Source organism: Frieseomelitta varia, unplaced genomic scaffold, assembly GCF_011392965.1.
Source record: "Frieseomelitta varia isolate USP_RPSP 00005682 unplaced genomic scaffold, Fvar_1.2 scaffold_405, whole genome shotgun sequence".
Classification (NCBI taxonomy): Eukaryota; Metazoa; Arthropoda; class Insecta; order Hymenoptera; family Apidae; genus Frieseomelitta; species Frieseomelitta varia.
The window spans coordinates 947,341-969,133 of record NW_025110152.1 but is presented as its reverse complement, the minus strand read 5'-3'; the positions used below and the strand labels follow the sequence as shown (position 1 = coordinate 969,133).

Genomic DNA, 21,793 nt, shown 5'->3' with positions numbered 1-21,793 from the left:
TTTTTATATAAACAACAAAAATCAATTACGGAGTTATTTATTTATTTATTTATAGCATTGTGATACAAATATAAATTATCACAATCGCTATAGACAAAGACAGTCTGATTGGCGCGGGAGACAAAGAGAGCAACAGCGTGCGACTAGGAGACACATATCTGTGCGGCAGAGAAGGAGGGCGACGGCGTGAGACAAGGACAGTTATATATGTGTGGTATACTAGGAGTGCAACAGTGTGCGATGACATATTCGCGCCGTAACAGGTGGCGATAGCGTGGGACAAGGACAAACTTATCCGTGCGGTAAACAAGGAAGGCAATAGAATTTGACAAGAATAGCAATATAAATTAGTTCCAGCAGTTCACCGCTACGTGATGCTAGTATTTTTGTGTTAATAAATTGAACAAATGGGAAGAAAATTAATTAGGAAAATTAAATTATACTTGTATTATTCTCATCTTTTCAGCTTGATGATTCAGTGTGAAATAAATGGGAAAAATTTTTAATCTCTTTATTATGCTTAAAAATAATTATCAACGGGAATAAAATGATCATTTCTCATTCTTATTGATTAGATTACAATTCTAGGATTTAATTGCATGTTTATTCAACTCTTTCAATTAATGTAGAAAGTACGAAGCACTCGAGGCCTGTTTCACATTTATTAGTTTATAACATTTTTATGACTTTGCTCATATATCTCCATAAAATTAAAGAATTAATAATTAATTAGTTAAGCCTTTTATGAACCATTCATATACGTATGTTTGAATTCCAATTTATCTCAATTCGTCATAATTCAACTGAATGTAATCCCCATCTCTGTCGTAGTAAATCTCAAAAGATCAAAGAAAATATTTTACATGAGATATGAAATTTTACACACATATCTATACATACTAAACATACTCAATGGTGAAACTGCGAAATACATACACTATACATTTTCTTCGGATAGACGGACAGAATCTGCGGCTCACCATGCCCAGTCAACAAACATAAATGTAACACAAAATGTCTCTTTGAATCTAATCCTCAATATACATTAATAACTATTAATTTCTTCGTAGTATCTAAAATTGATAATTTACAACATAAGATATAAAACTTTACACGCATGTCGAGTCTATGGTATACATACTTAATGGTGGAAACGAGAAATGTACATACACTATATGTCTTTCCCGGATAGGCTTGGACAGAACTTGCGGCCCATCATGTCTAATCAACAAACATAAACGTAACAGAAAATCTCTCTTTGAATCTAATTTTCAACATGCACGTTTAATAACTGTTAATTTCCCTGTAGTCTGGACGTGGTTACGCGTGTTCACACGTGGTTCACAAGTGGGCGTATTAACCGACGCAATCCATCATAAGAAAGCGTTACATCCGTGTCGAACGAGGAATGTAGCGTTTAGGGTCAATATATGTTGTTCGGTGGATGCCAGTCCAGACTTGTCAACGTATGTCGAATAAGATGCTAAGATTTCTGTCACGGCGCAGGGCTCGTAGTGTCAGCGGGCAGACTACGTCGTCCCAAATAAAGAATCAACGATTACTCAGCAATAAGAACGTCGTTCAGTGTAGAGTCGTTCTCCTCGATGGCACGGATCTGCCGATAGAGTTGTCAGTAAGTGGGATGATTTACTGGATCTTTGATGGATCATTCACTGAAAATTTCCTCAGGGAATGATGTTCGATGTTCAGTTTTTTTTCACGCAGGAATATCAATGTAAACGAAAAGAAATGCAGAGGGAATGAGAAACAATGATATTTTCTTGCTGAGTTCTTATTTTGGTTTCAGTGTTGTTTAACCCGAGAAAGTACTGGTATAGCTACAAAACTAAATAAAAAAGACAATTTTTATTACTTGTATGTCTTCTGGAATTTGTAATTTGATTTTTTCTTTCTGGATCAATCTAACTTTGAGATACATTGCGTAACCAAACTTCTATAATATTTTGTACTTTTCTTCTATCTTTTTGCTACAGATTTTGATGTTTTTGTGTTACAGAAAAAAGCATTGGCTAGTGACCTATACGAACAAGTATTTTATAGCTTAGACTTAATAGAGAAAGATTATTTTGGACTGCAATATACAGATAGCAATAATGTTCAGCATTGGCTGGATCCTACTAAACCGATAAAGAAACAAGTAAAAAGTACGTTTGTTTTTTTTTTGTATGCATTTACGCAAATTTTCTTCTCTCTTCTTCTTTGTTCATTGAGATTAATGCATTGTTTTTTTGCTCCTCTTCAAAGTTAAGAAATTTTCGTTTTCATAATGTTGTTAACAAGTGATATTTCATACAGTCGGACCACCATATACCTTAAGGCTCAAGGTAAAATTCTACTCGTCGGAACCCAACACATTGCGCGAAGAATTAACAAGATACCAGTTCTTCCTGCAATTAAAGCAAGATGTTTTAGAAGGAAAACTTCACTGCCCTCATCAAGTTGCCGTACAGTTGGCAGCTTTAGCTCTTCAATGTAGGAAATAATCAATAAGTAATAAGATAATGTGAATTTCAATGTTTTTTCTTTTTTTTTTGACATAAATTTATTTTTACTTTTAGCTGAACTTGGTGATTATGACCCTGCTACGCACAGTGCAGCGACAGTGTCGGAATTTAGATTCGTGCCAGGACAGACAGAGCAAATGGAGCTTGAAATACTCGAGGAATATGCCAAGTGTTCCGGTCTTAGTCCAGCACAAGCTGAGTCGGCGTACCTCAGTAAAGCAAAGTGGTTGGACATGTACGGCGTAGATATGCACACGGTTCTTGGTAAAGATGCGTGCGAATATTCTTTGGGATTGACGCCAACAGGAATTCTGGTCTTTGAAGGCACGCAGAAAATAGGTTTATTCTTTTGGCCCAAGATCGGTCGGTTAGATTTTAAAAAGAAGAAACTGACATTAGTTGTTGTAGAAGAAGATGACGAAGGAAGAGGAGAGCAGGAACATACGTTTGTGTTCAGGCTTGTTAATGAAAAAGCTTGCAAACACTTGTGGAAATGTGCCGTAGAGCATCACGCTTTCTTTCGGTTACGCGCCCCTGTCAAGGGTGCCAGCGGACGTCAGAATTTCTTTCGTATGGGTTCGCGTTTCCGTTACAGCGGCAAAACTGAATTTCAGACCACGCAGTTGAATCGTGCACGTAGAACGGTGCAGTTTGAAAGACGGCCGAGTCAAAGATACGCCCGTCGTCAGAGCCACGTTTTAAGAGAACGTCAACGTCAACAAGTGGAGCAACCGCAACCACCCGCTGTGGTTAATAGTTAGTATACAAAAAAAGAAAAAAAGAATATCTTTCTTCTGTTAGTAACGTTACTGTAGAATAAACTTTATAATCTTGATAAATTTTTCTAGACGAAGAGGAGTCTTTGCAACGTCAACCGAGTCAATGTAGCACGAAATCGTCGGACTCCAGCGTACACGCTACGTCCTCACCATTGGTTGATTCCTTGTTAAAATCACTGGCGAAAGATCAACAACCTTTAGAGCCTAGAAACCAGACGGCAGTCGCTAACACCGAGAAGGAAACAGAACCGGTGAAAACGAGTTTAATCATCGAAAATATGACCAATCAAACGTCGTTAGTGCCAAATAATCAAGTTGGCGGTACTTCCTCACTGCCACCGCGTACGCCTATCCCCCCGGAATCGTTGAAGTGCAATATACTAAAAGCTAAGTCTCTTGAACAAGGGAAGAACTCAAATTTGGTTTCGATCACTTCTATGGATGCATCTTCGATTATCGCGAAGAACAATCAGCCTTCTGACGCGGCAACAATCGTATCAGTGGTAAGAAAACTGAATTTCTCAAACAAATTCGTTATATTGTAATATATTGAAATAAATTTTCGGGTAATTCATATTGTTGAAAGTTGTCCTGTTCTTTAGATTGCTATTCGTTGATCAATCTGAAGTTTGCGTTTCTTGACTAAATGCTTTAAGAGAAATAGTATTTGGCATTTAAATTAGTATATCTGTAGCAATCAAACATTAAGAAACAAACTATTTAAACTAGACTTGAAAAACTTGTACATATATGCGAGTGATCTTTCACTTTATGGACTTCGATGTTCTCTTAAACTTTTTATTTCTTTGTGTTCCGTTTTATCGTCCTCCGGTATTTGTTCCTGTTTTTGTTATTACGCTTCTGATGCTTTAGATGTGACTTGTTTGCTTTCTTGCTTGTTATTTCTCATTTAGGGCGGGGACAAGTTGACATTGTCAGTGAGCGGGGCCATGATGATGAACCCATCTGCAGAGGACAACGTGACCGTGACGCACTTTTCTTTGGATAGCTGGGGACAAATCGAGCAAAAAACGACGCAGCTAAATCCTAAAGTTTCAAATCAGTCACAGAATCCATTCAATCCTTTTACAAGCGACAATAACAATGAAGTCACCACCGTTTCTGATAATACCGAGGATACGAAAACGGAGGAGGAAAAGAAAGCGAATACAAACCCGTTCATAGATTCGAATCCGTTCTTGGGCTTGCTTTCCAATCCCTTTAAAGAGATACAACCAATCGTCGAGAAGAAAGCTGAAGTGGAAACAGAGAAAAACGGAGCGAGAGTCGTGAAAACTGAAGAGATACAAACAACTACTACGACTCTTACTCACAAGGTGTGAGGCTCATTTTTAAACGCTTGTCATAATAGCTATTGTAATATGTCCTTATATTTGTTCCAGTATGCTTTAGTTTGTGTAAATTCGTATGTAAATGTGGGCTTGTGTTTTTGCTTGGATATCGGTAAAATTTAATATCGACAAATCGCTAAAAATTTGTTATAATATATGTTTCTTGAAATATCTTCCTTTTATATATTTACTGTATCGTATAAATAATACTTTTCTTTGGTTTTAGGATGATAATTCGGCCGTTTCCGATATCAGCCCTTGGTTAGTAGCCGATCCATCACAAACAACAACGACAGATCAAACCCCAATTAAACATACAGTGATTACGAGGAAGACTGTAATTACGACACAACTTTAAAGTATTAATTCATCGAAACATTCGAAAGTAAAATTCGAAAATAATGATTCCTAAACAGAAATGTTGATTAAATTTGATCTTCCTTGCGATATATACTGACTTACTTAAAGTGCCTATAGGAGTACAATATTGTCTTAAGTAGGAAAAGAAGTTATATAGCAAAATGAAAGTATAATTTTTTAAATATTATATATATATATATATATATCACTGGGACCAATTAGCAATTATTAATTTTTTGCAAATTATATGAATAATTTGCACTCATGTAAGTAATCAATTTTATTTAACTTTAATTCATTTTGATCTGTGGATTCTTCACGCGGCGAAGAAACATATAAATTGTATAAAAAAAATTTCTAATTGAGAATGATTACTTCTTTTACGTGGCATAATTTATGTATACGAAGCTGTCGATTGTGCAGGAAATTTTTCCTCAACACGTATAATATACCATTTGGTAATTGCATTAGTATTTAATGCCGTAAAAATTATATATTAATACAGTAGAAACAATACAGTCAAATCATACATAGATATAAGTACAGTACTTATAAAAATGTTACTCTATGTTTTTATGCCTGCTTTTTATCAGTAATTACTTTAATTTAACGTATTATCAATTCAGTTCTGCCATTCAAATTATATGTGTTCTGTATTTATTGCTATAACATAGTCAATTTTAACAGAGTTAAGTGCCCTTGTATCTTATTATAGTATAATAAGAATACACACGTACATTAGAAGAAAATAATGTATGGTGCTCTTCCTAAAAATTAAATTTATCGAACTAACTTATTCGTCATCTAATTGTATTTATGTCTAATTGGGGGCATTTCGTTACTTAGAGTTCAGGTGCCCAGATGTTTTAATTACAGACGCGTTTAAACATCTGTTAGACATTTTCTACTTGTCACAGTGCCTTTGATAACAGGAAAAAAGGAAGACGTCTTTATTGAAATTTTATGCTCATTCCTATCGGCGATTCATTGTTGAAAATACCTTTATTCACGAACATATGTACATTATTATAGATGTAATTATTTTATAGGAGATTATCTTCTTTTTTCTTTTATTTATCATCCTATAATTTTATAAAAAATTACGAGCAAACATTAATACATTTCACTCTCCATAGAAAAGATTTACAATTTGTATCAATGTATTTATATTCTATTTTTTATCATGTCATAAATATATTGAACCGCCAAAATACTTCTTTCCTCTTATAGTTTTATTGTATTTGTAATTGTAATATGTGTAACTAACATATCAGTATTTTATGAGAACTGCTTCTTTTTAAATACAATGAACTAAAAATATTGTAACTCGGAGGAAGAAAATCTGTGGTGTAAAAATATGGAGCGAGAAAACCACTCTACGGATCAGGTTGTTAGTAGATATTATTTCATACATACCGAGATCTGATAGTTACGATGGTTTTATTATGTGTAACGTATTTATATATGAAACGTTATGTTTGTGAGAACAAAAGTTATGAAAAAATAGGATTTATTTTGAATTACGCAAAAGGCTGTTAAAGTACTTATTGTATTCCACATGTGAGCATTTATAAAAGTAGAATAAGGCGTTGTTCGATGTTCTATGTATCTAAATATACTAAATATATTTAATAGTAGTAAGCAAAGTACATATAATACTATTATTTGAAAATCTTATATATATATATATATATATTGTGTTTACAACGCTGCTATCAACCAATACCCTAATGTATTCCGTCCTAAAGTATTATATATATATACATACACTGTTATATACATATGTATAATTTTTTGCTTTGTAATAAAAAAGTATTATTAAAAAGTCATGTTGAAAATTCTTCGAAGATATATTCATTCTTCTATATATTTTATAAACTAGACAGGAAATAATGTTAAAATAAAATAGTACCCTCTTAATCTTGCAAGATAAAGCTAAGAATAAAATTTCGTTAGAATTGTAATATCACATATGATATAACAGCTAATATAAACATTATAATTGTAAATATATTATATAAATATCATAATTTATAAAAAAAATTTTCAGTAAAAATTTAAGTACTCAAATAATAAAACTTAAAATTACTATGAATTCTTCCTTGAAATACATATATATGTATGTATATATATACATATAGTTTCAATGGCCTTTCAGAAATTGAAGGATGATTTTCTACTGCCTAGCTTCCGGAGACGAAAGTAGTGCGAAAACAGATATTTCATTAACACAATATTTGTCATAAAATATCTTTTTAACACGTGATATCAATCATCATATTAAATTAGCAATATTTATTTAATTGTTACACCATGTTTGACAATTAACACTGATGTTGAAAATCAATACCACTTGGTACAAGGTAAGTGGGATTTGTCAAATGTAATTTGTTGTTTTATACATACAACATGTCAAAATATTCAAAATTTATTTATCTGTATCGAATTTCAATACTGCTTTCGCTTTGAAATTAATTTAATTTAATCATTCAACGTATATTGTGAGATAAAAAAAAACCATTTTTCATTTCAGTGTCAGTTTCTTTAGGAAAAAAAGAAGAAAAAAAAAGGAGGAAGAAGAAGAAGTTGATGGCGTCTTGTTAAATGCATTAAAATTGATACTAAGGAATGTTAGACCGTGATGGTATTTTCTGCAACTCATGAACTCAAACATATCACACGCATAATCGCACAAAAGGCATTCTCTCTTCGACTCTATATTATAATATTATATTCTCTCAATAAATTCTTTCCGATGCACACGAGCATCTTCGAGTCAAGCTTTGTCTAAAAAGTTCCACACTTTCTCATTTACAAAGTGATAACTTCTCAAACGCTGCCCCTCAAACTATCCTCCTCTCTGAAAATATATATATCACAAGCTTCCTGACTTAAGTACCACTATACTTAATGTTGTTTCGTCATACGTTATTGCATATGAAGGAGACTGGCTAACAGGTGTGTGGCAGATGGTATCAAACGGGTGTCTCGGGGTTGTCCCATTCCTCGGCGTCTTGACGCGGCAGGAAATGTACGTGCGAGGACTCGCGCACCATTAGGCTAACAGTATCAGAATAATCGACAACGTCGACAGATCGTTCCCCGTCGCGCGGCAAACTTTTGTTCGAAGAGATCGAGCTGCTGTTCTCCTCGCTACAGTCATGTTTGAACACGCTGTCCGACTGCGAGTGAGTTGGGGTGGATAACTCGGAGACCAACGGCGTGGACTCGTCCTCGCTTTCGCCCGGGGCAGGCGAAGTCGGCAAGGTCCCCATAAGACGATCCTTCAGCTTGCTTAGTTTCTCCAAGCTGGAATTCGGAACGGGAACCGACAGAACGATCTCGTCGTTTAAAGTCGACGTCGAGCGTCGTTTCTTAATAGGCGTGGAGATGGCCGATTTCATAGGTATATTGTTAGCTACGTAGTTCTCATCCGTCGACTTGGATCTGAAGGCAGGTCTAGGAGAAGGCGGTGGTGACACGAAAAGCGACGCTGGTCTACTACTTGCGGAATTGCCCCCGCTCTTTTTCAGCTCTTTGCGCCCGAACGAACAGGCCGATCTGATGCTAAGCTGAGACGTAATACTGCGCTGCGAGTTTGTACGTTGAAGATGAACCGTCGACTCGAACGAACTGTCGTCTGATGTTTCTGGCTCGTCGTTGATCGGTACCCAATGCAGGAGAGGATTGGGTTGAAGAATCACGTAATCGGTATCCTGAGAAGCCGTCGAGATGGGTCCTAAAAACAAATTCTTCGTGTTATCCAGCTGTTCTTTCGTTTTTTTTTTTTTTTTTTTTTTATTGCGCAGAATGCATTGAACGTAAGTTAAAAAGTTCATCATAAGTTAAGAGGCAAATATGACGAAACATCAAGCAATTGTAGAAGAGGATTCCTAAATGAAACATGATTGGTTAATAAATTAATTTGTTTTTTTTTTTTTTTTAATGAGATGATTTAATTGTTCGTAATATCGAATTGTGGTTTCGAATAATGATATAAAATGAAAGCACTTGACACAAGCTTATAGATCTAGTCTAAGAAAGATAATATCGTTTCAAGTTTCCAACAGAGTTTTATTGCCATTCGCATTTGTAGTATAATTGTCCAACAATTCATTCATTTAGAGTAATTGTAAATACAATACCAAAGAATACACGAATAAAGAAGAAAATATAATCATAGCCTTTCACTTTGGTATATAAAATGTTCTCATATAGAAGCTTATCTTTCTAAATATACAAGATCTATCAGCATAAACATCCCAAAAAGAAGTATATTCGCCCAACATTCAATGACAGTAACAACTAATTATCACAGTCTGTTTTACAAATGTGTACAGTATTTTTAATGTATGATGAATCTACAATTAAACGTTAGCATCAAATTATTTGAGACAGGAATACGAAGAGTATTCATAGGAATCCAAGAGTATTCAATTTTAGGAATACAAAATGATAGTTTTCTTTTTTTTTTTTTTCATAAATCGTATCATTAATATATTAAATTACTGCACGAAAATGATATTTCTTACTATGTCTATGATAACGCATACATTCAAATCACTATCCTAGTAATATTATGTATTACAATGAATGACATTTTTTAACATTCATTTTATATCATTTATCTATAATAACGTCTCAATCTCTCGTAACGCGTTGGCACATTTCCAAAAATTTGACACATGCAGAATCAAGATTAGAATGAAGGTGTGATAATTTCCTTTAATCTCTATCATATATGTTATACTTAAAATATATATATATGTATATAAATAAATTAGATTTTTATTGACTATCCGTTGTATGTAGATACATTTATCTATTTGTAATACTGCTACGATTTTATCTATATACGGATATATATATGGTAAGAAACATTTAAACAACAGTTATATTGACCAAATTTTCCTGGGAGGTTGTAACACTGTGGATGATGAGTTTTATATAACTATCTTCGAATACGATGAGTCATCGATGTTGTACACACGATACATGATCGAGTTACATAACTGTATTTGTTTTAAATTCATCAAAAATTTGTACTGTATTCTAGTACGGTGTCACGCTTTTGGTCTGGTTGCGGTGGTTCTTGAACTATAACCAGAGGCAGTGAAAGTGGTAGGGAAGAGGGCTCACCTGCGAGTGAGTCTGATGGTACCACTGCAGAAGATGGCACATCTAATACATCCTCGCACGCTTCTTCATTTAAAGTTTGTAACGCACCGCATATCATCTGTTCTTCTAAAGTTACCTAAAATATTTCATTAATTATTTCTAACAGTACTCGATGTTTTCATATTGGATTAATAATACTTGTTCGAGTGTTTTCTTTTTTTTTTTTTTTACTAAAGAAATAACACGAAATATTAGATACAATTTCGCTTACCTGGAACTAAAACCGAGCAGAATTGTAATGGGAACAATACTTTGTTAATTAATTAATTGCTGGAATACAAACGTTTAATTTGATTCATATGGAATAAAAAAACATACTTGCTTTTCCATGACTGATTGTTTTGTCTGATCTCGCCTAGAGGGGCCATCAGTTCTCGATGTTCCCTTGTCTTTTTCAACAAGCGTTGGCACACGTATCGAAGTACTTTGCAAAGCATGATCTACAATTAAATAATAAGAAACATAATTTTCATATATACACTTGATATTTGTTATTTTGGTGTTTTTATGATGTATCATCATTTATTCAAATCACTTTTATATGCACCTTTTCGTTGAATTTGTTCCGATCCTACGGTGAATCGAACACTCCGTGGGCCTTCTTCGTGCGTGCTAAATGACGAAACTTCTAATTCTCTAAGTGACGCAATCACCATACGAAATAACTCCCAATCTCCGAAAGCCATTTTAAGAACCTGTAAATAAGAAAATTATTTACGAGACTGCATGATACCTGTAATTTACAATATCGAAAGCAAATTTTACCTTTTTCAACTCCTGTAAATCACAGTGTAATAAAACTCTACCATTAATGTTATTCTCCTTAATAACTTGTTTGTACTGTGGTGCTTGATTGGGATTTATACTTTCGATCCTATCAATGAGATCGCAAATTCCATTTACTGTTAAAGATGAAAGCCTTATCTCCAAAATTTCGGACTAAGGAAAAAAAAAAAGGAAAATTATATAACAATATTATAGTAGCAATGGTATCGTTATAACATCATTTTACACGTGTATATACCGGTAACATTGTAGTTGCAGAGAGTGGTTTAATTGTCGGTTCCATCGGAGGCATTTGTACCCATGCTGAGGTCTGCCAATCAAACGTTGGCTGTATACAAGGCTGCACCCACGATGGTGTTGACGGCACTGGTACGTGCCCTTGTAAACTTGGCGTTTTAACAAGTTTCATTGCCCGGCTTGGTAATCCACTTTTATTTGCACTCCATGGTTCATGACCATTATTGTGCAAAGTCCAAGGTGTGTACTGTTTGTACGTACCAAGCGCTGCTTCTTCTTCTATACTCTGTTGCTCCTCTTTTATTTTCTTCTTAATGTAAGGATCGAGATTTATTGTAAACGGCAAGAATATCTTCATATCGCTAACGAGCAAACTAGAACGATGAAACGTCAGAAAAATATCCAGTTTCCGCTCATCTCGATCCATTTCTAACAGAGGCTGAACTTCCTTAAGTACTGGAATTTGGGGTCGTATTCTAATGGTTTTGAAAGAAACATTGAACATGAAGCAACTGCTCGAAAGATTGCAAAATGTTTATTCAGAAAAAAGAAAGAAAGAAAAAAACGTACTTATCATAAAGACTTTTCAACGACATGGAATCATCTAAACTATCCTCATACATATCGTAATGAAGAATTAACCAAGACGTTCGAAACGGCCATTGCTCGGTGATATTGATCCAACTAGCTAAATGATACCAGTTGAAATCGATTTGGAATGCTTTTAACAACCTCCCTAGAAAAAGACGTGCAGTATATTAGAAATGAGCAGTCTCAGGGTTAACGTTTCTCTTACCAGTGACATAAACGACGTTCATTAATCTTCTCATGCTACGAGGATTTACGTCGCTGAAGTAATCGTCGGTGAGAAGCATTTTATTCAGATCCTGTGCCCCGCCTAGTCGATTCAAATTGCTACCGATACTGCTCGCGATTGACTCGCTTAGTCTTAATTTTCTACTGCCTTTTCTACTTTGTGGTTTCAATTTTTCATTGCTGTTCATTATACCGGACTCTGTGCTGAGTCTTCTGTTCGAAACAGAGTGATGCATTGTACTGGTAGCGGTGTAATTAACACTCTCCTCAGCTTCGGTCCACGCAGTTTTTTTACTATGTTGGGCAGTTTGTTGAGCAACTTTTACCTTTCGCAAGCCACTATTTTGCAAATAAAACGGAAGATGCACCATATTACGTAAATAATCGTGTCCTCCGATATTAGACTCTGTGAATAATCTTCTACTATTGACTTCCACTGCCTAAACAGTGAGAAACGAAATTTTACAATTGTCTAAACAACTGATTTCCGTATTGCTTGTTACGAAAATAATGAAATAATGAAATACGATACCTTGGCGATAATGTGCGGATCGATCGCTAATATAACAACAAACGGATAACCATTATCACTGAACAGTGCTTGTATAGCATCTAAAACTAACAACACTTTATCTTGTTCACAACTATCCAGACCATCCACAATTATAACTAATCTGCTTTGTTGCGCCATAAAACTATCTAGGCATTTAACCTGTTTCATATTTTACAAAAATTTCGTTAAGTATAAAGAACAAGTTTGTGAAAATACATTATTCAATTAATATATAGTATACCATCTCTGTCATTAAATTGACTTCGCTTTTTAGCGTTTGTATAAAACCTTCGCTTTTTAAAGTCTCTAACTTAGAAATGCTGCGCTGCAGATGCCGCCTTTGAGAAAAAACAAGTGCTTGCAACGTACGACTCCATGTGTATAAGTTTGCTATTATACTAATAGCTAGTATTAAGGCAACGGTTATCATGATAATGTGTGCCGTGACTCTTTCTATTGTTGGTTTGCTGTGTCAAAAATTGAAAGAGATAAATAAGTAAAATTACAATTAATCTCTTTGTCTCTTATCTGAGAGATTGTGTGTACTTACTCGCTACTAGAAATATCGATGAGGTAGACCGTAAGTACAGAAATACCAACAAGTAAACTGCAAAAGCAGAATTCGAATATAACGATATACGGTAGACAACAAAGATGCCTCCATTTCCACGTTGTTGTCGATTTATCTGGTTTCGGTCTGAACGCTCTGTACAGCCGCGTAGGCAGAGAACCAAAGTCATTCTCGATGGAGTCGTAAAGTGATCCCACCATTTGCACCACTGCGTTTTCACCGGCAGCGGTTGTACCGACTCGGGTCTGATCAGTGAAATAGAACTTTATTGGCTGAACAGTAACACCGTCGTGAACTCGACCACCAGGAGGATGACAGAAAATCACTTGTAACAGCAGTTTCAATGAATTCAATTTCGTGGTCAGAGCTACCGTGAAGCTGTACGGCCAGTACCAGCCGTATCTGCGATTTCAATATTTCGTTATTAAACACTACACGAAAGCGTACGGAGTACGTGTGCTTTCAGATTTGTAATTTTACCTTTTGTTGGCATACCAGACGAGTATCAAGAAAGCATACGTAATAAAAATAAGACTTATACCACACGCAAGACCAACGATCCATGATTGGAGGGCAAGACCTATCGTAATACCCACTAACAAAGATACGTGAGTTACTATTATGAACAATAAGAAAGAAAATTGGAATACTGGATCCATCCACTGACGAGCAAAATTTTTCATTTCCTCTGGAAAACGTTATTTATTTGATAAGTATTTTATATAATCTTCAATTTCATAATTTTTTTTTTTTTGTAAACTTTAACAAGTATTACCTCTCAGTTTATTTAACAAAAATGACTTTCCTGAACCCCATTTCGCGTAAAGGCCAACCGTTATAGGAGTTGAAAGAGATGGTTCACTTAGAATATCTGCTAGTGCACTACTGTACAAGTCGTAACCAAGCATATTTTCATTATCTTCATTGGTATTAAGACGACCTAAAATGCAGTTAAAAACGTTACCATCATATCCAGTCAACAGAGACGAAAGAGGAAATGAACTATCGGTTTCATTTAACGATCACTGATTAGTAACTTACGTGCACCAAATATTTGTCCAAGAATGGTCTTTTGATGATTAATGTCGATATTGTAAGGAGTTTCGCCTTGTCTATTGGGACGGTAAAGTAGTTGACTATTTTTTGGATTTCTCAATAATATTTCGACTATGGCTTTCGATCTTGCCCTCATAGCTATGTGAAGCACAGTATCACCCTTTTTATCGGTAGCTGATACTTTGGCTTTCTTGTCTAGCAATAATTGTACGACCTCGGCGTTTCGCGACCGAACTGCGCGTAGTAACGGAGTATCGCCGTCTTTTGTTGCAATTTCCAAGTCTGGATTAGCATTTAATAACAGTTTCAATATTGATATATTGCCTTTCTCTACTGCTATGTAGGTTGCAGTTTTTTTATCCTAAAATTAATTATATCTTTATTCCTAATATTAATCATACAGTTGTTTTGAGATGCACATACAAAATACATTGCTAAGAGCAATGGAACACAAAACATAAAGTGATAAATTTTTTTACATGCAACGTAAGCAATTTTATTTACGTAAAAATTAAATACATAGAGTGTAATATAAGATTGATTATACCTTCCCGGCGATGTCGACGTCAGCGTATTTTTTTAAAAGAGATTCTACCACTCCTCTATGGCCACCTTTCACAGCATGAATTAAATTCGTATCACCAGCCCTATCTTGAATGTTCACATAAGCACCGGCATTCAAAAGGGCATTTGCTATTTCGTGATGCCCCTCTCGGCAAGCTATCGCTAGGGCAGTACATCCATCTTTATCTAACGCGTTTACGTTCGGTTTATGATCCAAAAGGTGTATCACCACATCTACGTGATTCCCGAGAGTGGCTACTAGAAGTGCTGTCCACGAATACTGCAGTACAAAGTTTTATTAATTATCTAAAAAATGCATTGATTACTTTACCAACGCCAAAAGATGCAAAAAGATGTGCTTAGGTATAACATAACCGATTTGTAATTTCATTTCTGAACAGCGTATGTTCTCTCAGTTCTAGCTCTATAATAACAATAATCATCGATTTGGAAACTGAAGTCTTACCATGCCAGCAGTATCGACATTAGCACCAGCTTTTAAAAGAGTATCTACAATTTCTACGTGGCCTTTACGCGACGCCCACACCAACGCTGTAGTGCCGTACTAAAAATTAAAAAGGATAACATTAACAAACATACTTCTCTGACGGTGTAAGTCATGCCATCGATTTACTTTTCTTTTCTTTTCTTTGTCTTTGATCAATTCTCTCTACAAGGCACGCGAGAGGTATTGCGAACTGCGAGGAGAGGCAAATATAGATTACCTTGTCGCCGACATTGACTTTAGCACCATGAGCAATAAGATCTTTAACAATGTCAGGGTAACCTCTGCCCGCAGCCCACAACAACGAGGATATATGAAAATTTCCGTGCGCATTGACGTCAGCTCCTCGTGTCAGCAGCAACATCACCGTTGGCGACCTACCCTTATACGTCGCCCACATAAGTGCAGTCCACCCTCCCTGAAAATAGAATATTTCCTCTATTTATTACATCACTGCGTGATATTTCCTTAGGGTTGTTAAGTATGTCATTCATAAAATGGAATGAAACTCTTTTACATCTAATAAGTGACCACACTTTTTGGTGGTGTAACTCCGTTATACCACCTCTCTTAAGGATCCATTTTTGGTCTCGACACTCGTGAAGGCACTGTATTATAAGGAAGATCTTACCATGTCTCTGTGTTCCAGATCGGCTCCGTGTTCGAGCAACTCGAGACATACGTCCGTATGGCCTTCCTTGGCCGCGCAAAGCAACGCTGTCCAATTATCCTGAAAACATTAAATCGAAAGTTGACATCGCAAAATCGACAAAAACATGTACGTGTGAAATTCAACAGAAGATGCATGATACTAACCCCATCCTCTGCGTTGACATCCGCTCCATGATTGATAAGCTCTCGCACAAAGTGTATCTTTCCCTTAGTTGCTGCAAGGATGAGGGCTGTGCTACCATTCTATTGTAGGAACAACGAAATCAACTATCTAAAATCTGACGATTGACTGATTGTGAGTCTCGAAGCGGAATTTATTCAGAAAATATCTGCCAAGATTAGTGAAACTCGATAAAAAATAATACTCAAATCTAAAAAAAAATAGATTGAATCTTGAAAGATAGATTGACTTCTTCTCTCTCGACTGATTCTCATAGAAATTTAAAAAATAATAGACAATTTAGATTCAACAAAGCGAAATTAGAATTAGAGGGTAGTTATGTTCAACTCGAATCGAAATGATTATTTCAATGGCGTTACCTCGTCCCGGTCATCGATCTGTACACGTTTGTTTTCCAGAAAGTTTTGGAGACCAGCGAGATTATCATCCGTGATATAGCTGGCGAGAGTTCGGTAGCAGAGTGATACCATCGAGTCAGTCCGATGCAAGGTCTGTGAAAAAGTGGAATCGACTGGTTAAAAATGGGCGAGAGATCGTCTGTGACTAAACCTTGAAAAGTCTGGCGAATTAATTGCTGTTCAAGTACAATCACGTAGTAAGTTAGAGGCACAGTCTGCGAAAATCGACACTCGGACGACTCCTACTATGCATATAATAATGTTACAGTATTAATATATTTATTCCTCTTCGTTGGAAGGAAATTTAAAGTTCCTTAAGCTTTAATTTCGTTATTAATTCAGTTTTATTCACAAAAAGAACGTGTTATTTTAGTTAAAAAATACTTAATTTTATTACCATTGTTTGTTATTACAAATTTCATGCCAAAATTCGTTTCTTTTTTTTTCCAGGAATTCGTACTCCACCCTGAAGGAATCGAAGGGAACATCGACTCCGAGATTTTAATTTTCACAGGTACGACGTTGCCTCGAACAAAGGTAAAAAAAATACACAAGACAGCAATTGGATTTGAAATTTAAATAACAGTTCACACTAATAGGCTTGACGCATAGTTCTCCGAGAAAAATAATGATAAAATGAGAAATCTGCTGGCAACGTTTATTTGCTGCTGCTGGAAATAACATTTATTATATTCTATAATAAATATAACATGTAATCTGATACATTCGCGACATTTAAATTAATTACATTTTAATTATTCAATTTCTCGATTTTCCAACTTTTCAATGCGTTGAAAATTGTTTGCGATCTTTCCGCCAAGAAAGAAAGACACACGGATATAATCGAGAGAAATTTACAGAAAATTTTCATTTGGAGCACGAGAATCGTGGAGAAACGTTCTATTGTCCGATTAGCGAAAACACACGAATAGTGGCTATAAATAATTTCCTGAACACGAGGCAATAGTACATAGAGAGGTTGTATATGTATACATATTTCAAAGGGACACAATGGAATGTGGGTCAACGATAAAGAACGAATCGGCACCGGCGGAAATGTTGATTGAAAAGCAACCAAAAAGAGTGTAAAGTACAAAGGGAAGCGCGAATGGTTGTTGCAGAATTTTTTTTTACAACAAAAGCCTCCCTTATTTGTCGCACAGGTCCAAGTGTTCTTGCTCGGCAAGTGGCAAAAGAGCAAATGTCAATAAAAATTTGTTAAAAATATCCTACTTGTATCTCCTGTTTCAAATTCATCTGAAATATTTCGTCTGGTGATTAAAGTTTCTTTTTTTTTTTTTTTTTTTTTTTTTTTTGCGAACAATTAGTATCTTCAACATGTGAGAAACACGAAGCTTGTTTGCAAGACTATTAGCTGCGTTGTTAAATATACATTCGTAAAAACGAATTAACATTTTTAAGCTCTGATCTTTAACACGATTACGGGATAAACTGTTGAAACCAAGTTTGTGAGGAAATGTAGCAAAAAAAAAAAAAAAAGAAAGAAAGACGTACCAAGAAATCGTTTCACATCCTAGGGCAGAACACTAGTAAAAGTAATAAGCTGTTAATGCTGTTTCGGTAAACGTAAATTTCCATTCACACATAGGTTTAATCAACTTCATGCGAATCACCTCGATCGTTTGGAAACACTACTGGGGATCCACCTGACGCGTGTTTCATATCATGTTCTCAATGTAACTCCGTTTATTCACGGACGAGAATCTGATACGTGATCGATTTTTAACCGAGTCCAACGAAATCCTATTGTACAAGGCGTTCCATAACTCGCGCGACACTGAATCAAATATTCTTCTCCTTCTCTAGTCATTAGAGAAAAGAAGAGAAAATTAAAAAGAACACTATACAAATAGAAAAGAGAAGACAGGAAATTTAAAAAATTTTCCTCGAAATTCGAATTTTCCTCTTTATCATTTAAAAACTTGAAAAAAGTTCTAGCTACGACAATCACCGTCTAAAACTTTATGATAGTATTAAACCTTGGCTTGCGTTTTATCTAAATTAGCTATAATAAATTAAGCAAGTGGGGACAACCAACGAAACCTTATGAACGTGTACAGTATAAAAATTTGTATCTATATTGAATCATTTAAAACTCATAGTATCATATATGCCATTTGCACAACGTACTCGTCTATTCGTAGTAATAAAATTCATGAGAAAATTCTCTAAGAATATATATATATAAAGTGCAACTTTTGGCAAGTGCAAGTTGCAAAGTTTTCAAACAGATAAGATATCTCGGTGATTAAATGCAATAAGAACGCTTTAAAAAGCGTAAAAGTAAAATGAATCACGATGGTCAGTAATTATCACTTCAACGAAGACTTGTGAAGAAACTTTGTGCTGTGCCGAAATTTAGAAACGAGCAATGACGACTGAAGCTTGTAACGAAATTACCATTTAAAGGTTCCGAAACTAGGAACGATGATTAATGACCGCTAACACCCTTGGTATTCCAAGATTTTACATGAACATTTCGCTTAAATGAATGACTGATGGAATGTCCTTGCCAGATAATGCGTAAACTTGGCTCATTCTGAAACTGAACGTGCCTCAAAAAATTCCCTCGAGGCATCTTGCATGTCACAATAACACCATACTCATCCGCTGTCGGTTTCTAAAAGAAGGTGATTTTAAAATCAGAAATACATCAAACTCGTAGGAAGCAGTAGCAAGCAAACGAAGGAAGTTAAAACACCAAGGAGGTCCGGAGAAAGCCTGGCGGTTCACTCGACGTTTCCATTCAATGAAAGCAGCTTCTTCCTCTGCCCTTGTGACAAAAATGAACACCCATGAAAAAAAAAAAAAAAGAAAAAGAAAAGAAAAGAAAAGAAAAAAAGAAAATCCATCCATCATCGACTAACCGTCAGCGAGTGTCTGCGAATTCCGAAGTTGAACCTCCGGCCAGGCTCACCGTCGCTGGTTGACGATGGTGTGAACGTGAACGTGGGTACATGAAAATGCGGGAGCACGTGGTGATGATGGTGATGATGATGATGATGATGGTGTGAATGACGGTTGGGATCCTCCTCCTTCTCCTCCTTAACCTCCTCCCAGTCGGTGGCCGGCTGCTGAGCAGGCATGTGAAGTCGAAGAAACGGCAACTTTAGCTTCAGACCGATCGCTCCGCTTCTCTCTGACGCTTGTTCGTTGATGGTCGTCGAACTATTGTTCGACGACTCGGCTCCTTTCTCCGCGGGCAGCAAACAGTTCGGAATGCCTGGATAAGCACTGACCAAGCTCGGTGCTAAGCTCGAGCAAATTGCCATGCTTGTTATGCTGGGCCTCCTGATGGGATTGACGCTCGTCCCTGACAAAACATTCCGATAGCTGGGAGTCTTTGGCGCGTCGGTTGAATCCGAATCCACGTGGACCATAGGCAACGTCGATCTTCTTTGCTCTTTGACTTGGGTTTCCTTCTCTGAATCTCTAGGATGGCTCGTGTTGTTCCTGTTATTATTATTATTAGTTCTGACGGAATCCCGCCGCGTTTGACGAGGATCGTTTACCTTTTTCGTTGAGACGTCTTCCAGGCTGGAGGAACGTTTAAGGAACGCGGACACGAGCTTGCAACGTCGTCTGATCAGAAGAGGGGAGGCGTACACTCCTCCTGGAGGAGCAACTGTACTACTCGGATCGAGAATCCTGGTTTCCTCGACTTCCGCAGCTATCACCGACTGTTGTGTCCTCTCGTTCAATCGTAAGTTTCGCAACTGCGCGTCTCGATCACTCTGCAAATCGCCGGAGGTTTCGTACGGCGACAAAGACTCCTCGATGTAGCACTTGGGCGTCGATACCGAACGATTCGATCTCTCAGAAGGAAGGGAACTCGCACCGTGCTCCAATTTCTTCGTAGAATTTGCACATTCGTAGGAATTTTTGTCGATCTTCGAACAGAGAACGCCAAAATTTCGATCCAAAACTGAACCACCGGTAACAAAGATCCCGCGACTTTCTTCGGAAGTTCTTCTTTCCGAATCGTCGTACAAGTTTTCATCGTTGCTCTTCTTCTGGCCAGTCGGTCCTCTCGAATCTACTTCTTTGACCGATCGACTGTCTGACTGTGAGTCGTCCGAGTTCCTCGACGTTTTCGATTCGAAGCTTTGCACCTTCTTCTCCTGCTCGATCCAAGCTCTTCGAAGCCTCTCCGACGAAGCTGCGGCGGCGGCTTCCTGCTCGCCGGCAGATGAAAGACACTGCGTTTCCGCATCTTGCGGCGCGAGTGTCACTATACCGGAGTCTGCCTCGATCGTGATGGAGATCCTTCGGTCGGGTTTCGCGGCTGGGCTTTCCACCTCCCCGTTTTCTTCGTCCGCTTCTTCCTCGATGCTGATCCGAAAATGATGCGTCGTGATCTTGACACGATCGTCTTTGGCCTTCTGCATGGCATTCTTTCGTCGACTTTTGCCTCAACGACGCGACGAGATAAACTATAGGATGAAACACGTGATGATGAAAAAACGCACAGGATTTCATTTCCGGAGGTTCCAGGCATTCGTCCAAATGCCAGCGCTCCGTCTTCTTTTCTTAAACCACGTCGCTTAAGCCCGAACATTTTTCTACAAAATGTTCGAGCATCGTTCGACAGAAATAAAGACAATAGTGAAGGAAGCCGAGTCGAGACTTCCTGGTTTTGAGCCGAGCTCGAAGAATGCAAATTCAAATTGTTCGCTCTCGAATTAAAAGCTTTTACGAGCGAGTCACGAGTTCTTGTTCGACCTGTTTTATCGAACTGACGAACTGGCAGCATGAAATCAGATTAAAATGAGCCTATTTCGAGAAAGGAACTATCAACAACGTCGTACAAACTTCGTACGAAATTCGAAATCGAAATAAAATGCCTGATATATACAAAATAGCCTCATATAAGAATGATTAGAATTAAGAGGGTACGATGAAAAGAATTCTGCGTGTTACCTAAAATACGATCGAACGTTCTCCATAATCCATAATAAATTCAACCTCCGTCTCGTCAACGTCGAGCCACGTTACGGTCAAAATAACATAACGAGTTATCTTCGGCGAGCTTCAATTTTAAAATACGATCGGAGCTCGTCCTCTGTAATCGATGATAAATTCATCCTCCGTCTCGTCAACGTTAAAGCCACGTACCGTTCAACAATAATACAAATTAATATAATACAAATTAATATAATACAAATTAATATAATACAAATTAATAATACGAATTATCTTCAGCGAACTTTACACATTTCCGAAACACGATCGCTCGATC

At 36.6% G+C, this 21,793-nt stretch overlaps 2 protein-coding genes and 1 long non-coding RNA gene across 10 annotated transcripts in view; 2 read left to right on the top strand and 1 right to left on the bottom strand.

Moving 5' to 3' along the window:
* The first annotated feature begins 938 nt into the window (after positions 1-938).
* Positions 939-6,856, top strand: LOC122531559 (band 4.1-like protein 5). Of its 4 annotated transcripts, none has more exons than XM_043659587.1 (8): positions 939-1,004; positions 1,310-1,633; positions 2,018-2,165; positions 2,317-2,493; positions 2,580-3,281; positions 3,374-3,807; positions 4,219-4,641; positions 4,883-6,856. In XM_043659587.1, exons 2-8 carry the CDS (start codon positions 1,445-1,447, stop codon positions 5,012-5,014), a joined length of 2,205 nt encoding a protein of 734 aa, XP_043515522.1. In that variant the 5' UTR covers positions 939-1,004; positions 1,310-1,444; the 3' UTR covers positions 5,015-6,856. The 4 variants fall into 4 exon arrangements, with proteins under 4 accessions (XP_043515522.1, XP_043515521.1, XP_043515523.1 ...); XM_043659586.1 differs by lacking the exon at positions 939-1,004 and adding an exon at positions 1,038-1,240; XM_043659588.1 differs by lacking the exon at positions 939-1,004 and having other exon boundaries at positions 1,445-1,633; positions 2,580-2,864; positions 2,934-3,281.
* A 721-nt stretch (positions 6,857-7,577) lies between these two features.
* LOC122531555 (kinase D-interacting substrate of 220 kDa) overlaps positions 7,578-21,793 on the bottom strand; it is a 32,817-nt gene continuing 18,601 nt past the window's right edge. For 2 of the 5 annotated variants that reach the window (XM_043659576.1, XM_043659577.1), the window contains exons 2-22: positions 16,495-16,626; positions 16,099-16,197; positions 15,914-16,012; positions 15,503-15,700; positions 15,244-15,342; positions 14,761-15,057; positions 14,199-14,574; positions 13,933-14,097; positions 13,638-13,845; positions 13,137-13,559; positions 12,828-13,053; positions 12,566-12,745; positions 12,014-12,473; positions 11,788-11,953; positions 11,219-11,693; positions 10,960-11,133; positions 10,742-10,889; positions 10,513-10,634; positions 10,406-10,411; positions 10,156-10,270; positions 7,578-8,755 (exon numbers count right to left, since the gene is read on the bottom strand). In XM_043659576.1, coding sequence (XP_043515511.1) covers positions 7,992-8,755; positions 10,156-10,270; positions 10,406-10,411; positions 10,513-10,634; positions 10,742-10,889; positions 10,960-11,133; positions 11,219-11,693; positions 11,788-11,953; positions 12,014-12,473; positions 12,566-12,745; positions 12,828-13,053; positions 13,137-13,559; positions 13,638-13,845; positions 13,933-14,097; positions 14,199-14,574; positions 14,761-15,057; positions 15,244-15,342; positions 15,503-15,700; positions 15,914-16,012; positions 16,099-16,197; positions 16,495-16,626 — 4,932 coding nt within the window. In that variant the 3' untranslated portion in view covers positions 7,578-7,991. Of the gene's footprint in view, positions 8,756-10,155; positions 10,271-10,405; positions 10,412-10,512; positions 10,635-10,741; positions 10,890-10,959; positions 11,134-11,218; positions 11,694-11,787; positions 11,954-12,013; positions 12,474-12,565; positions 12,746-12,827; positions 13,054-13,136; positions 13,560-13,637; positions 13,846-13,932; positions 14,098-14,198; positions 14,575-14,760; positions 15,058-15,243; positions 15,343-15,502; positions 15,701-15,913; positions 16,013-16,098; positions 16,198-16,494; positions 16,627-19,421; positions 20,988-21,793 lie in introns of all 5 variants that reach the window. The other 3 variants (XM_043659573.1, XM_043659572.1, XM_043659575.1) reach the window with 3 other exon arrangements.
* On the top strand, positions 16,117-17,289 carry LOC122531579. Its single transcript, XR_006307315.1, has 3 exons — positions 16,117-16,249; positions 16,534-16,730; positions 16,984-17,289. It is a non-coding gene; the product is annotated as an uncharacterized LOC122531579 (long non-coding RNA).

Coding starts and splice junctions, on each gene's coding strand:
- LOC122531559 (XM_043659587.1), top strand. CDS start 1,445: ATGCCAGTCCAGACTTGTCAACGTATGTCGAATAAGATGCTAAGATTT. Junction 1,634..2,017: donor ATCTGCCGATAGAGTTGTCA/GTAAGTGGGATG, acceptor TTTGTGTTACAG/AAAAAAGCATTGGCTAGTGA. Junction 2,494..2,579: donor GGCAGCTTTAGCTCTTCAAT/GTAGGAAATAAT, acceptor TTTTACTTTTAG/CTGAACTTGGTGATTATGAC.